This window comes from Lynx canadensis, chromosome B1 (genome assembly GCF_007474595.2).
Source record: "Lynx canadensis isolate LIC74 chromosome B1, mLynCan4.pri.v2, whole genome shotgun sequence".
Lineage (NCBI taxonomy): Eukaryota > Metazoa > Chordata > Mammalia > Carnivora > Felidae > Lynx > Lynx canadensis.
In genome coordinates, this window is record NC_044306.2 from 105,054,365 (window position 1) to 105,069,239 (window position 14,875).

At 39.7% G+C, this 14,875-nt stretch overlaps 1 protein-coding gene across 5 annotated transcripts in view; it reads left to right on the plus strand.

Annotated features, from left to right (window-relative positions):
• The window catches only part of PDE5A (phosphodiesterase 5A), a 142,110-nt gene that overhangs the window by 113,104 nt on the left and 14,131 nt on the right, over positions 1-14,875 (plus strand). For all 5 annotated transcript variants that reach the window (XM_030313153.1, XM_030313157.1, XM_030313156.1 and 2 more), the window contains 3 exons: positions 7,057-7,144; positions 11,871-11,971; positions 13,636-13,713. In XM_030313153.1, coding sequence (XP_030169013.1) covers positions 7,057-7,144; positions 11,871-11,971; positions 13,636-13,713 — 267 coding nt within the window. The remainder of the gene's footprint in view (positions 1-7,056; positions 7,145-11,870; positions 11,972-13,635; positions 13,714-14,875) is intronic.

Consider the following 14,875-nt stretch of genomic DNA (forward strand, 5'->3'; position numbering starts at 1 on the left):
TTTCCTCTCTTAAGATCTAACGTTTTGGAGAACAGATTGGATGACATGTCCTTTGCCCTCTGTGCTTTGTCATATGATTGTGTTCCTGAGCCTGACGTTGACATGGGAGTAATTATGAAAGGGAACAATGACATGAAAAGGTGTATAAACACAGACGTAGCAGCCTAAAGATCCAAGCCAGCAGTGCTATGTTCCCTCCATACCTCAAAGCTGAACATATTATTATGGTCGCTCTAAGATGCTATGTTGCATTGCTTTAGAGTGAAAAAAAACACTCAGCTATATTTTACTTTGTTTATTTAAAAACAATTACCCGGAAAAACATCTGGAGAAACGTCATCTTCTCTTCAAAAAAAAAAAAAGTCCTGGGAAAAATTCATAGACTGCAGAATCTTGCCTTTACACACACCACAAAGCAGACTTCCACCAAGTAATAATAACTTTAAGAAAAAAAGTTAAAGGAGTTTCAGAGATTTTTATTTCTTCCTACATCTCTGTGGTTTGAGTAGATGAAACCAAGAATTTTCCAGGGATGTTTCTTTTTTTTTCTTTCCTTAGTGGTAAATGAGTTATATCTCAAGGAGGAATTTCTTCACCAGGGGACTCGGGAGATTCAGAGTGCCATAAACATTCCCGTATAGAGAACTAACTTGCAAAAAGGTGTACAGTGTCCAATTTCATCAGTATTCAAACACTACATAAAGAAAACCACCACAATAAAAGAAGGCACAGAAACAAAACTAATACATCAAAAAGAGAAAAAAAGCCCTCGTGGTAGCAAAGTTAGATGCTAAACTTCTCCTGTCATTCATTCTTCTTGAATGTCTTTTCAGAAAATTAATTTAGAGTAAGATGTAAAGCAGACTATGTTTTGATTCATTATTGGTTATTTTTTGATTCCTTCCTTGATTAGGAAGACTGCCATGATGAGGAGTACGGCTACTATGCCAGTGAAATATTTGGGGAAAGAGTTCACAGCTGTGCTTTCTTCTCCCATGTGGGTGGTAAAAGAGGGAGTGGTTTCAGATAGATTTTAGATGATTACTTTAAAAACAGGCAAGAATAGGACAAAATGACTGAAGGACAGACATCTACTAAAGAAAGCACAATGTGGCACTCGGCTTAAGTAGAGAAACCTCTTGCAATTCAGCCTTGCAATTCAGTCAGTATAAGAAGACTGTATGAGTGCATTTATTTGGTTAGATTCATTCAAGTTTGGTGTTTTATAAAATAGAGTGAAAGTGTCCTACATTTTGGACAGCTGGCTAATGGGCAATTACTAGGGCCTGGCATTTTGCTAGGCAGAAAGAGAGCTATAAAGTATAAAATGTGGTCCCTGCTATTAAGGAATTTTCATAGCCTCATGAAACAGTGGTGATCAATACAACAAGGTACTTAGTAAGTCCTGAATTGTTTGGTAATGTGGACTGTAAATGTTCAGCAGAGAAGGAGATTGGTTAAGACCAATGCAATCCCATCTGCACTGTTAATGGAAGAACTGAGACAAAGCGGATCCCAAAGAGTGGTAGGATTTGGAGAGGAGAGAGGATGAAGATATACCAGAAACATGATGAGGTAGGCAGGCATTCTCATGGGACAGTGCTGATGGCTGGCCTGTGCAGAGTCAGAAGGCTCACTGACCAGGGATGAAAAGTAAGAGAGTGAACAAGTAGTTGTAGGACTCTTTAGAGACAGCTATAAAACTAAGCATATTTGGTGTAGTGAAGAAACAAGGAGCCATTACAGTGAGTAATAAAGACATTGTTTAGGAAGGAAAGACCAAAAGGAAGATACAAGGTATAATGGGTAATAAATAGGACCCCAGAGTTCAGCTAGGAAGCTGTTACAGCAAGCTGAGTTTTGGTGAAAAACACATACTGACTACAGAGAGGAAGAGATGGAAGGAGAAATGTTTTTCAATTTAATATTGAACAGGGGGAAGGGATATTGTTCAGTATTGTTCAATATTGTTAATATTGAACATGAAGGAAGGGGGAAATCATGACTCCTGGTCCAAGAAACTGGAACACTGATGGAGCCATTGATGACAGTAGAACTGGGAAGTGTGTATGCACTTGTGTGTATACTTAGGGAAGGAGGGACAAAAAGGACAGGAGGTAGAAGAGAAAATAATAAATAGGATGGTAGTTAGAAAAGGTAAAATGATCAAAGGAATGTTTTTTTTTCAAGATTAAGGTTCCATACAATCAGAATAAAAGAAATTTCCTGGTAATCACACTCAGACCATGTGTCTTTGTCCTGGGAAAACTCATTGTGTACCTTGCTCTTCTCTGCTCTCTGTTAGAGGAACAGCTATAGTCATGGGCTGGCGTGGTGGCAACAGAATGTCAGCAGGCACTGAGGGACCCAACAGGGCAGTAAAGACAGCACAGGAATCACAATTTGTGAAGTTCAACTGAGTAGAGTCTGTATTAGCCAAGAATGACATCATCCCTGATAAGTTTGGAGGGCTTGAGAGACTGGAGATCCAAATATGAAAAAGTACAAGTTCGAGGAGTCCTAAAGTCACTAGCTAGTAATAATAATAATAGAAGTTAACACTTTATATAGCCCTTACCATGTGGCATTGCGAACTCTTTTTAGTACTTCATATACATGAGTTCAACTAGTCCTTTGACCATGCCACAGTGGCTATGATAGTTATGGTGGTTAAGGGCCAACTTGAGTCAGATGCCTGGGTACAAAAGCAAATACTGGCTTCTCCTCTTACCATCTGACCTTGAATGAGTCATTTAACACCCTCTTTCTATTTTCTTCTCTGTGTAATGGAATAATGACAGTATCTATCTTGTAGTTTGTTTCTTTGTTTTGTTTTTTTTTTAACAAGGATTAAAAAGTATAAATAAATGTGAAGTACTTGGAACAATACCCAAGATATATTAAATGCTCTCCAGGTTTTAGCTTTTTCAAAGGGGATCCTATTAAGGACATATTAAGGACATCCTATTAAAGACTCAAGATCTTGCTTTGTCCCAAGGTGAGATATGGATCAGGGAGTAGCAAAAATGCTGTGCCTGGTAGCACCTAGAAGCTGTGGAACAAAGAAGGGAATATCCATTGTTGACATGAAAAGAGACTATCCGTAGAGTCAAGGAGGTTAAGGAAGCAGGGTCAAAAGGCCAAATGAATCATCACCTTGAATACCTGTGGCATCTAATATGATTACAGAGAATGCAGGGTAAAATAACCCCTGACTGATAGAATACAACAGTGATGATTTGGAGAGAAGTGGTCAAGTGAAGAATCAAATGGGGTTTACATGCTTACAAAGAGTAGTTAAGAGATGTGAACCCAGAGCAATATACATGTATAAGAAGCAAAATCAAGGATGGTTGTTAAGAGTCTGTAAAAGGATTCCTGGGGTGGCAAGAATTGTTTTCCTCAGAGAACTTACATTTTCTATTGATTTCTAAGGCTTCTTATTCCTAGAATGTTGTTCTGACCTTGGCACTGACTCCTAACACACTCTAAGAGATGGACAGACTACTGCAGGACGATAGGAAAATGTAGGGAGGGTGTAAGGCCCATACGAATAGACATCATTGTGGGAATAAGATTCAGTGGAAGCGGTGGTTTAAGTGGGCCCTTTTGACAGGCTCTCATATAAAGAAGCAAGAAATAGCCTTGTGTTTGAAACAGTAAAAAGCAGTAGAATGGAGAACACATTGGTGTCCACTAATATTTCTGTAAACAGGAAACTTGGGGTATGTATGCCCTTTTATGGATTCATAAATCCATATTTTTAGAATGTAAGTAAAGGCAAACACACATAATTTGCATTCATCTCTCTCATAAGCCAAGAAGTTTTTCTAATGGGAAACAATCCTGTCTGCATTGTCTAAAATGTAATGTGCGCCTGAAATTTTAAACACGTTTGTGTTGTATGCACCTAATTGCATCTCGGTCCAGCCTCTAACTAGGTCAGTAAGTGAATGCTGTGTGCAAAGTGCTGTGGGGTCAGGAGCCAGTGTGATGCGGTGAGAGGATGTGTTTGAATCCCAGCCCCGCCATTTATGTTGACCTTGAACAAGTTAGACAGTCTCTCTGAACTCTTGGTTGTCTAAAAAATAAATGCTAAAATGCCAATTTTAGAGAGGTCTCAGCCTGGGTCACTCTGGAGGCACAGCCTGAGACAAACACTGGTGTGCACATAGCCTATTTGTGCATGTGATCCCTGGGAGCAGGAATGGAGGCCTGGGAGTGGGAAACAGGGAAGAAGGGGAAGCCAGGAAGAGGATGAGTTACCAGCAGTCCACCCATCCAGGCACCTGGTGCTCAGTCCTGCCAGGTGATTCAGAGAAGTCTTAGGAAATGAGACCCAGAATTGTACATAAATGGCCAGGGACAAAGTAGGGAGGGGGGCAGAGATCCACAGGTTCCCATTCCCCATTGGTCAAAGATGGCCTCCATGTGCCTTGACTCCTCCATAGCCCAAGCTCAACAAGGGTGAATGCAGCAAGAGAGGTCTTGTTGGCACCAGCAGAGGGCAGAGAGCTGCAGGGCAGACATGGTGGGCCACAGCAAAGTACCTTCTAATTGGGCCCTGCAGGGAGTCTATTAAATTGTGCATGAAACTGGATGCTGCATCAGTGGCTGGAGTCCAAGGTGGGGCCAAGGATTTTGATGTGATGAACAGAGATGTCCCATATTAAATAAAAATGAAATATAAACTACTTAGTGCAGTGCCTGACATGTTAGAGGCACTCAGTAAATGGTAATTATTATCACTGGGGAAAACAAATCTGGCCAAACTCAAGAGGTTTATAGTCTAACAAGGTAATAGACTTATAAACAGCTAACAACTGGCAGAACAAAATGGATATTAAACTAATACCATAGGTCCTTGAATTTCTTTTTTTTTTAATGTTTTATTTATTTTTGAGAGACAGAGAGAGAGAGAGAGAGAGAGAGAGAGAGAGCAGGGGAGGGGCAGAGAGAGGGAGACACAGAATCCAAAGTAGGCTCCAGGCTCTGAACTGTCAGCTCAGAGCCAGACACGGGGCTCGAACTCATGAGCTGTGAGATCATGACCTGAGCCCAAGTTGGATGCTTAACTAGCTGAGCCACCCAAGCGCCCTGTCCTTGAATTTCTTATGTAAATGAAAATAACAGATACTCTAGATGCTTTTCCTTATCTAAGTGAAGGGAATGAAGAAGGTTGCAATTATCATGTTGAAGTTGACCTTAGCATAGCTAGTCTGAATGGTGAGAAAATGCTATTGAGAAAATAGAGAATATAGAATGCAAGCCAGAATTCAGAAGGGAGGCCATCATTCTGTTTCCCTGGGCCCTCCATTATCCTGCATCGTCTCATCTGCTCCTGTGGCTTGGAGATAACCAGATATCTGCAGGTTATTGTGTTCTAAGTCTACATCTCCAGCCCAGACCTGATACACATCTTCGCCTCCTTTATCTCCCATCCTTAATCCTCTCCCTTTCTCCTATGTCAGTAAATGACAAGTCAGAAATGTGGCATTCATACTTTTCCCCTAGGAAAATCCCCACTAGGTCCCAATATCAAGATTCTTTGCCACCTCTTACCTCCTAAACAGCTATGAGGCAACTCTACTTGTCTTTATGTGGGATTCTGTCACCCTGGTCCAGGCTGTCTCGTACCTACATTACTAGAACTAGGACTATGAGCTTCCCAGTAGTCTCCTAACTACTTTCCAGTATTCTCCATGCATCTCCAGTTTTGATTCCAGCAAATTTATCTTTTTTTTTTTTTTTTTTTTTTGTAAATCTGCTCATTTTACTCCATCCATTGTTTTCCCATTGTCCAATGAGAAGGACAGTATCTGGTCCATTGTACAACTCACTAAACATGGAGGAGCAAAGAAGACAGGCAGGAGTTAACTTGAGAAAGTTTACAACACAAAGAATGGCCGTTTGGGGGTCAGCAGTTATCAGTGGAAGATTAGACAACTGGAATAGATGAGATTGCCCATTCTCTTACCTTTATTTCCCTTGTTTTATTTTTGTTTTCCCTTAAGCTTCTCTTACTGCACTCATTTTCTTCCCATGTTATGTTCCTCCAGTCTTGGGCAGCTTCTCTAAGTTAAATGAAAACTCAATTAATGACTCGTATAGTAGTACAAAGAAATAAGTCAGCTGTGTTATCCACACTTGTATTGTGCTTTACAATTCATAAATCCCTATCCTACAAATTTTAGGAACAGAGACTTTCAGGAACTCTCACGTTTTCTTTTTCTTTTAAAGAAAAACTGGTGAAAATTGTGCTTTATATTCACATGCGAAGGGTCGTGAGAAATAAGAGGTGGAGGACTGTACTTGACATGCTTTGGACCTTGATCTGTGACTGCCTGTTACATACAGTGAACTGAGTATAACACCCCTTCCATTCCCTTTACTCAGCCAGACAGTCTCCTCTGTTTGTCCCCAAGTTCAAGTTAAAAGAGCTACCAGGACATCCTACGCTGAAATACTCTGGATCCCACATGCATGGGGAACTTTTTCTGACTCAGCTGTCTCCTTCTTCCCTTCAAAGGAGGGTGGGCACCAACTCTGCCCCTTTTCTTTGCCTTTTGTCCCTCCTACCCATTCGTTCCATCGCAGTCCATTCTCCTTGGATATACAGGCACATGTGAATATGCTGGCCCTCAGCCTTATTGCAGAGGAATAGACTAGCATCGCAATTTGTTTCAGATTTTAAACTAATTGCAGTTTTGAAATTGAAAAATATCATTGGTACAAGTATTTCAGAGAATTTTTTTCTCATGGTTAGAGAAATTAGTCCTTTGTGCTTACTCCTACTATTTTATCAATATTAAAACCAATGAAATTGTTCATACTTTGAACAGGCAGTGGTTACCCTGGTATTTGAAAATAATTTGACTGTTTTTTCCCAGAGATCATCTCACTCTTTTCCTCAGCAAAAGGAGAGAAAATTGTTAGTCTGATTAATTTTGTGAAGTAGCCTCTTTTTTCATTGACTAATATGAAGAACAAATTAATGTATTGGGGAAACTAGTAATTTTTAAGCCTTTTTTCTCTCTTCCACAAAATATTTTTCAGAAGTGAACACCCACTTGCTCAGCTCTACTGCCATTCAATCATGGAGCATCATCATTTTGACCAGTGCCTGATGATTCTTAATAGTCCAGTAAGTACCTACTTTATGGTTGTGGAATTTTAAAAGAGAGCTTTATAAATTCAATTTTATTTTTATGTTTTGGACTTATTCCCAGCATCATAAATTCTTGAGCATGCTTTATTCCTTTTTGGGTAAGGAAGGCAAAGCCAAAACATTTGGGATCTTCCCAGCCTCACTTCTCTGGACAGCCCAAACTGTCTAAATGTTGCCTGATAAAGGATATCTGGTTACATACCTCTATTTGGTTATGGCAAACTGGAAACAAACAAAACTAGTATTTTTTGGCTCTCAGTTAATTCTCCCCCCCCGCCTTTTTTTTCTTTTGGTCAAATGAAATGGTTTATACAGCGCTCAAAGGTTTGCTTTCACAAGACCATGCCTGTTCCTCTTTTCATGGAAACTTCTGACCATTAACAAACTGCTATGTTAAGAAATAAAGCTATTCAATAGTTTGGTTACATGAATATTCATCAGTGTAAGAATACATATGATATGCTATGCTAGACAAATAAATGCTAAGGAAAATAAAATTAAAATAATGTATGCCAAAAGATTAACAAAGGTTTTCTTTGTCCAGTTATGAATGCTTTTACATTCTCATTTTGATTCGTTCATTATTCACAGTATCTGCTATATGCATGTATTACCTTTATAGTAAGAAAAAAGTCAAAGTTGTAACTACTATGTGGAACAAGCACAATGCGTGGTATATAATCTTAAAGCAATTTTACCCCCATCTTTTTATGTTTGCCCGTGTGGCTAGTCTTCTCTGAGCCCTAGAAGAAAACTTGGGAGGCCCATGACTTTTCTGGTTATTCTTTTATAAGTAAAAATTACGTCAAGTACTAATTACGTCAAGTCCCAAAATAGACTATGCAATTCTCAATTTAGAAACCAAAATGTCCAGTTCTGTGTAATACTCTGGATTTTGGATTTGGTTTAAAGTTTCAGGTTCTCCCCCTACTGCCTGGTTGGCTTCTCTCAACCCTATCTTGTGCTTCTTCTAACTCCTTCCTCATCCCTAACCCCCCATGTAGTTTCCTTCCCCTCCAGACTTGGAGAGTAGGAAGAGAGAATAGCTAAGAAGAGGGGTAAGAAATTTCTCAACACACTGGTACTGTTAAGGGTGTCTCACTCTTTGTGCCTGGCAGGTGTTTAAACCAAGTTCTTTTCTTCTGGGTAAGTTCATGATGCCTGCCAAGTGCCCTCATTGTGGGGCTTTTCTACCAGATGTTCCTTTAATGATCATCTCTGCCTGCCTTACTTATGGCTCCTTCCTCTGCTCAGGAAAATCTGATCGTTCACTTTCAGCTCCTTTCTGCTAAGGTTCTTTGGCCTTCTTTGTCATCCCCTTTAAAAGGACAAGACTGAAATCAATCCCATGCCTCCAAAACTTGGAGAGGGCAAGCCATCCCATATAGTAGGAACTTCTCCATTGCTGCTAAAGTCAGAGTGGCTAGTCAGCCTGTGTCTTGCCTTTTAGATTTTCCAGACAGGAATTAGACATGAGACCACTGTGGCCCTTCCCACTCTCACTACACTACAAGAGACATATGTAGGGACTTCATGCCCCACCCTCTTATTTGAGATGGAGGGGAACACAATCTCACCTCTCCCTAAACATCTCAGTGTGGATGAAGGGTTGAGTTATACAGTCAATTTGGTAACCTCATTATAAATTCTGCACACAGTGGGTGCCTGGGTAGCTTAGTTGGTTGAATGTATGACTTCAGCTCAGGTAATGATCTCATGGTTCATGGGTTCGGACCCCATGTCGGGCTCTGTGCTGACAGCCCAGAGCCTGGAGCCTGCTTTGGATTCTGTGTCCCCTCTCTCTCTGCCCTTCCCCTGCTCACACTCTGTCTCTCCCACTCTCAAAAATAATAAACATTAAAAAAATTTAAGTTCTGCATACTTAAATTGACTTTAGATTGATAAAGTATGCGATTAGTATGAATTAGTTCATGTGTGACTGGTAATTGAATGACTTTAGTGTAAGTGTACAAGTTGTATTCTTTCATCTGCAAGTTCTCTTTGGTAAGGTACAAGAATTGTGAGAGTTGAATTTTTGACCTTATACAAGAAAGAAAAAAATCCCTCTACTTGGCTTTGCTCAGGCACCCCTTCTGCTCTATTTCAAGAATATTGAAAATGGGCATTTGCTCCCTTGCTTTGGACTGCTTGCTTTAGGCTCCTAGGAGGTTGCTCCTCCTTCGGTGCCCACCTTAATAGCAGCCCCAATGTCTCAGTGATCCAGTCCCATCCACATTGTCTCTGGGCCCCAGAAACCATTGCTTCCACGCCATCGTTTTGTGTGTTGACTGTTCTCAAAGGACCTCCAGACTGGCTAGCCTGAGCTGACTGGGTTACCTGCAGATGCACCAATTTTCAGTTTGGTTTATACTCTGGTTATAAAGTTTCATGGGCTTTGTGCAATCTGCCCCAGCACTAATTTTTCCCATAAACCATGTCATTTCTAGTGTGTAGTTTTTCAGAACTGAGATTTCTCAGCAATTATATGCTGTTTTGTAGTAGAGAAATCTGTACTTTCCTTGGGATTTGCTATCTATATGCCTCATTTAAAACTTTAAAACCTTCATTTTAATATCTTGTTTAGTTTTAAGGAAAGGAAATATGCTAAGCTTTTTCTGAACCCCATATTTAACAGTATCCCTATCATAGCTATCTATCTTATTAAATAACATAACTTACTAAGTAATACGTTATTACTTATAAGAAATTTGGTCGTATAGATGGTTGGTCTCAAATTATAAGACCATATAAATATTCTGTCTTTGTAAGCACCAAAACATTACTTAGTATTAGCACCAAAACATTTACAGAGAATCTACAGTCTCTGTTTTTGAAAGCAAAAATAAAAATGTAACACCAAAAGATATTTCCTTTTCTTTTTTTCTTTTTTTTTGAATGTTTATTTATTTTTGAGAGAGAGACAGAGCATGAGTGGGGGAGGGGCAGAGAGAGAGGGAGACACAGAATCTGAAGCAGGCTCCAGGCTCCAAGCTGTCAGTACAGAGCCCGACGCGGGGCTCGAACTCACGAGCCGTGAGATCGTGACCTGAGCTGAAGTCAGACGTTCAACCAACTGAGCCACCCAGGCGCCCCAAGATATTTCCTTTTCCATTTGAAATTGTTTTATCTTAAAACACATAGAAGTATCAGTTATTTTCTAAATAGTTTCCTTTCTGGCCCAGAATCTAAAGTGATTACATATTTTTAAAAATTTTTTTTTTCAACGTTTATTTATTTTTGGGACAGAGAGAGACAGAGCATGAACGGGGGAGGGGCAGAGAGAGAGGGAGACACAGAATCAGAAACAGGCTCCAGGCTCTGAGCCATCAGCCCAGAGCCTGACGCGGGGCTCGAACTCCCGGACCGCGAGATCGTGACCTGGTTGAAGTCGGACGCTTAACCGACTGCGCCACCCAGGCGCCCCAAAAGTGATTACATATTTTAAAACAATGTTTATGGTTGTAATCACAGATTCATTAATTAGATACATGCCACAATTTTGGCATCTAGTTATTCTCTAACCGGTGTTTTGGCACTGGCCTACCACACTCGGCAGTTTCTCTTCGTTCAGAACAAATCCTCTGCCTCCAGATCTCATTCCCACTCCTCTGGGTTTTTCTTGGCCCTGAGATTTAGGAAGCACATCTGATTCAACTTATAGATGTTGTCCTGAGTGTATGCTGAATACCCAAGGAATGTTTTATGTAGCTCAACATCAGAGAGCCACTATGCCTTAAATTACAGACAAGAAATAAAAAAAGGTTACATAGCACCTTTTCAATATTTCTTTTTTTTAATGTTTATTTTTTATTTTTGAGAAAGAGAGAGAGCACAAGCAGGGGAGGTACAGAAAGAGAGGGGGACAGAGGATCTGAAGCAGGCTCTGTGCTGACAGCAGAGAGCATGAACCATGAGATCATGACCTGAGCTGAGATCAAGAGGGGAGGCTTAACCGACTGAGCCACCCAGGCGCCTTTCAATATTCCTTATAGATGTTTCAACTATACTTGCTTTTTTGTAACCTGTAAGTACACCTTTGGCTCATGCCCTACGGGGTCACCATCTACATTCACATGTTCCTAAAGAACACACACTGTCTGCCATATTGATTAAGTTAAATTATAGAAATTTGCACCCAAAAACTGTTATTAGATTTATGACAGAATACATAGAGAAATGATTCTTTAAATAATCAGTGTTTAAAAGTTTTGCTACTCCATTCTAGATTTCCATTAATATGGCTTTGATTTGGGAGCACCTGGGTGGCTCAGTCGGTTAAGCGTCCGACTCCTGATCTCGGTTTAGGTCATGATCTCATGGTCATGGGTTCAAGCCCCACATCAGGCTCTGCACTGACAGTGCAGAGCCTACTTGGATCCTCTCTCTTAGTCCAAATATATATATATAGTTATTAGATTTTAGGCCTGGACTAAGGCCTAGGGAGTATAAGATGTGGAAAAACATGCATGTGTAGGTAGGTGCACCATTATGAAGCTGTATTTTCTTATAGGACAGGGTGGTGGGAAGTGGAACATAGAGGGGAAACATCATTTCATGGCATTAAAGTAAGCAGCTGTCCTCTGTATTCACGAGTTTAGAATACTAGGCATGTGTTTAAGATATGTCACTCTACCTTCAGATTTTGCTCTTGTCAGCAGCCTCTCCAGGCAGAGTGCTAATGATGGTTTTCTTTTTTATAAAGGGCAATCAGATTCTCAGTGGCCTCTCCATCGAAGAATATAAGACCACGCTGAAAATAATCAAGCAAGCTATTTTAGCTACAGACCTAGCGCTGTATATTAAGTAAGTTTTAAGAAATATTCTGAGATCAGTAGGTCTTGGAAATGTTTGCATTGTTTCAAACTTTTCAAATGCACTTTGGGAGGTTTTAAGATTATAAAGACAAATGTCCTGGCAAATCAAATGTCTTGTTTTTCAAACTATGGGGCAGTTTCTTAAAGGAAGCCAGAAAAGTCTACTCCTTTGGCATATGACTTAGTGCTAGAAATTACAGAATACAGAGTCATTTCTGACGTGTGACTACTCCTGTGCCTCTGAAGTTGTGTACAAGGTAAATAACCATGCCAAGGTCATTCCAAGGCTGCGTTGTCCAGCCCGACGGTTATAGAGCCCATCTGCTTTTCCTTCACCCCCTCCCCAGCTTCTGACCATATTACAGTCCCTTTATACTGTCATCTAAGCCTAAGTGGGCAGGAAAAAGAGCTAAGTGCCAGACACATAAGTCTTGTTTCTTTTTATTTGATTTTGGCAGAAGGGTATTAATACAGAACTTTAATTAGTGAAGTCACTGACTCAGAAATTAGAGTGTGCATTAGAGTAGTGTTTGTCATGCATGTATGCATTTCCCTGTAATTAAACTACCTTTCTAAAAGCAAGAAAAGACCTTGCTGCATTTGGGCAGGCATTAGTTTCCCACACGCAGACCAAGATCTTTTGCTGCACACGTAGGAGTGAGGGGAGTCTGGCGGTCACACTTGTGGGATTTCCCTGAAGCACAGGCCTCTCTCCTTCTGCACAAGGATTCATATGTGTGGCTTTCACCACTCTTATGAGAAGTAAAAACAAGTAGAACGGATATACAAAAACACATACCCCAGGTACCTACTGTTGTACATCTAAAAATAGCTGCACCTAAAAGTGTCTGCGTCTAAAAGTGTCGTGCCATTGGATTTGGCAGCACTTTAATTAGGATAAAAGAAAATATAGCAAACTTCAGTTTAACTTAAAATGATTACAGAATAAAGATGATCAGATTACCAAGAATTTAAAAATACCTGTAACCACAAAGACTTCCCAGCCTTTCCAGGCCACATGGGTCTCTCCTCTGAAGCCTTTTGCAATGTATTTTTCATTTTTGGTACTCAAGTGACATACATTCAGTTTTGTTATATAAGTTTTTCTTATCTTTGGTTTGTGTCTCTGACTAGATTTTAAACATTGTGAAAAGGACTCCTGTCTTATAACTTCCCAAGATGCGTAACAGTGTTGGGCACATAGGAGGCATTCACTATGCACTGAGTGAATAATAGTATATACTTTTTACCTTATACCATAATGTATATGAATAAGATATATGAAATTGAACTGAAGCCATAGAGATCTCATTATGCCATACACTTAAATTTTCAAGTCATTCTTGGCATCAAATTTTAAATTTGTTTTATTTTCTTAAAATCATGCTTAAGAATTGAAAATACCATTACTTGTGATCTGTAGTTAAAAACTAGGTGAAGTGTTATTGTTTTACCCAAAGAAAATGGCACAAAGGAAAAAAGTGAGGTATTTTTAGCTTTTTAAATGATGGTTTCTATATCAGATTCTAAGATGGGAAAAACCATTAGAGATTTTTTTTTCCCAAAAATTTACTCCATGGGTCTTTGTTAGCTGAAGAAATAAGAGCCTGGGGACTCATCATAACTACCATATGGTTTTCTTTTACTTTCAAGGAGACGAGGAGAATTTTTTGAACTTATAAGAAAAAATCAATTCAACTTGGAAGATCCTCATCAAAAAGAGTTGTTTTTGTAAGTAGGTTTTCTGTCCTTAACACTGACGTTTTGCTCTCCAGTTAATTTTATAACTATCAGATTTTATTGCAATTATTTGTTACAATGTGATGATCTTAGAGGCTGTCAGAATTATCTGGAGTGTTGTATAAAGGGCTGAATATGAATATTTATTTGAAAAGAAATGCATTTGCAAATTCAAGTCAGTAAATTACTCCTTTGTCTTAGAAGGAACTTTAAAATGTGGTGGAATATGAATACAAGGCTCTAGGGTTCCCCCTGCTCCTATTCCCAGTACTTTGGAATAGCTGAAAATAGCATCCCAAAGATTGTGGGAGCAAGAAGGTGGTTGTGAAGTGTTTACTTCTCTTGAGTGATGGGAGAGTAACACCATCAGAACCTCAAGATTTCCCTTTTCCTCACCTGTAGGCCTGTCCCTCTCCCTTCTAGCTGTAGATGCCATCTCTTTGCTGTTACTATTCCTACCTTTACCATGGCTAGAACTGGATCCATAAAAAAGAACAAGCGGTCAATAATTTTAATAAAAGGATGACACAGAACACCAAGGACAGCGCTATTACACTTCTGAAATCAACATTTCTTTAAATGGATTGATACCACTTAGCATGCAAACAAAGATGCAGATTATAAGAAAACAGTACACAAATGCCTGGCTGTCTGTTCTATGTAATCATGCTTTATTTCATAGCCTCAAAATGTTTTTCTTAATGGTCCCTTAGAAATGTATAGACAGATGGGGGCACCTGGCTGCCTCAGTGGGTGGAGTATGTGACTCTTGACCTCGAGGTTGTAAGTTCAAGCCCCATGTTGGGTGTCGAGATTACTTAAAAATAAAAATATTGAAAGAAAGAAAGAAAGAAAGAAAGAAAGAAAGAAAGAAAGAAAGAAAGAAAGAAAGAAAGAAAGAAAGAAAGAATAGACATACTACTGTAGTTAGGGAACAGTTTTTCCCAGTAACAAAAAGTAAATCCAACCTTGGCTCCAAGTCTGCACCAGTTTCCGCTGCTCCATCCATCCTAAGCCATGAACCTCTTGCAGAGAAGTACTCGTAGTTCTAGTGCTCAATGTTGCCACTTGAACTCATGTGTCTGATTTTAATGAAGCTCATTTAGGAGCATTGTCTTCTTTGGGGGAGGCAGTTTATATTGGCAAGCACTGA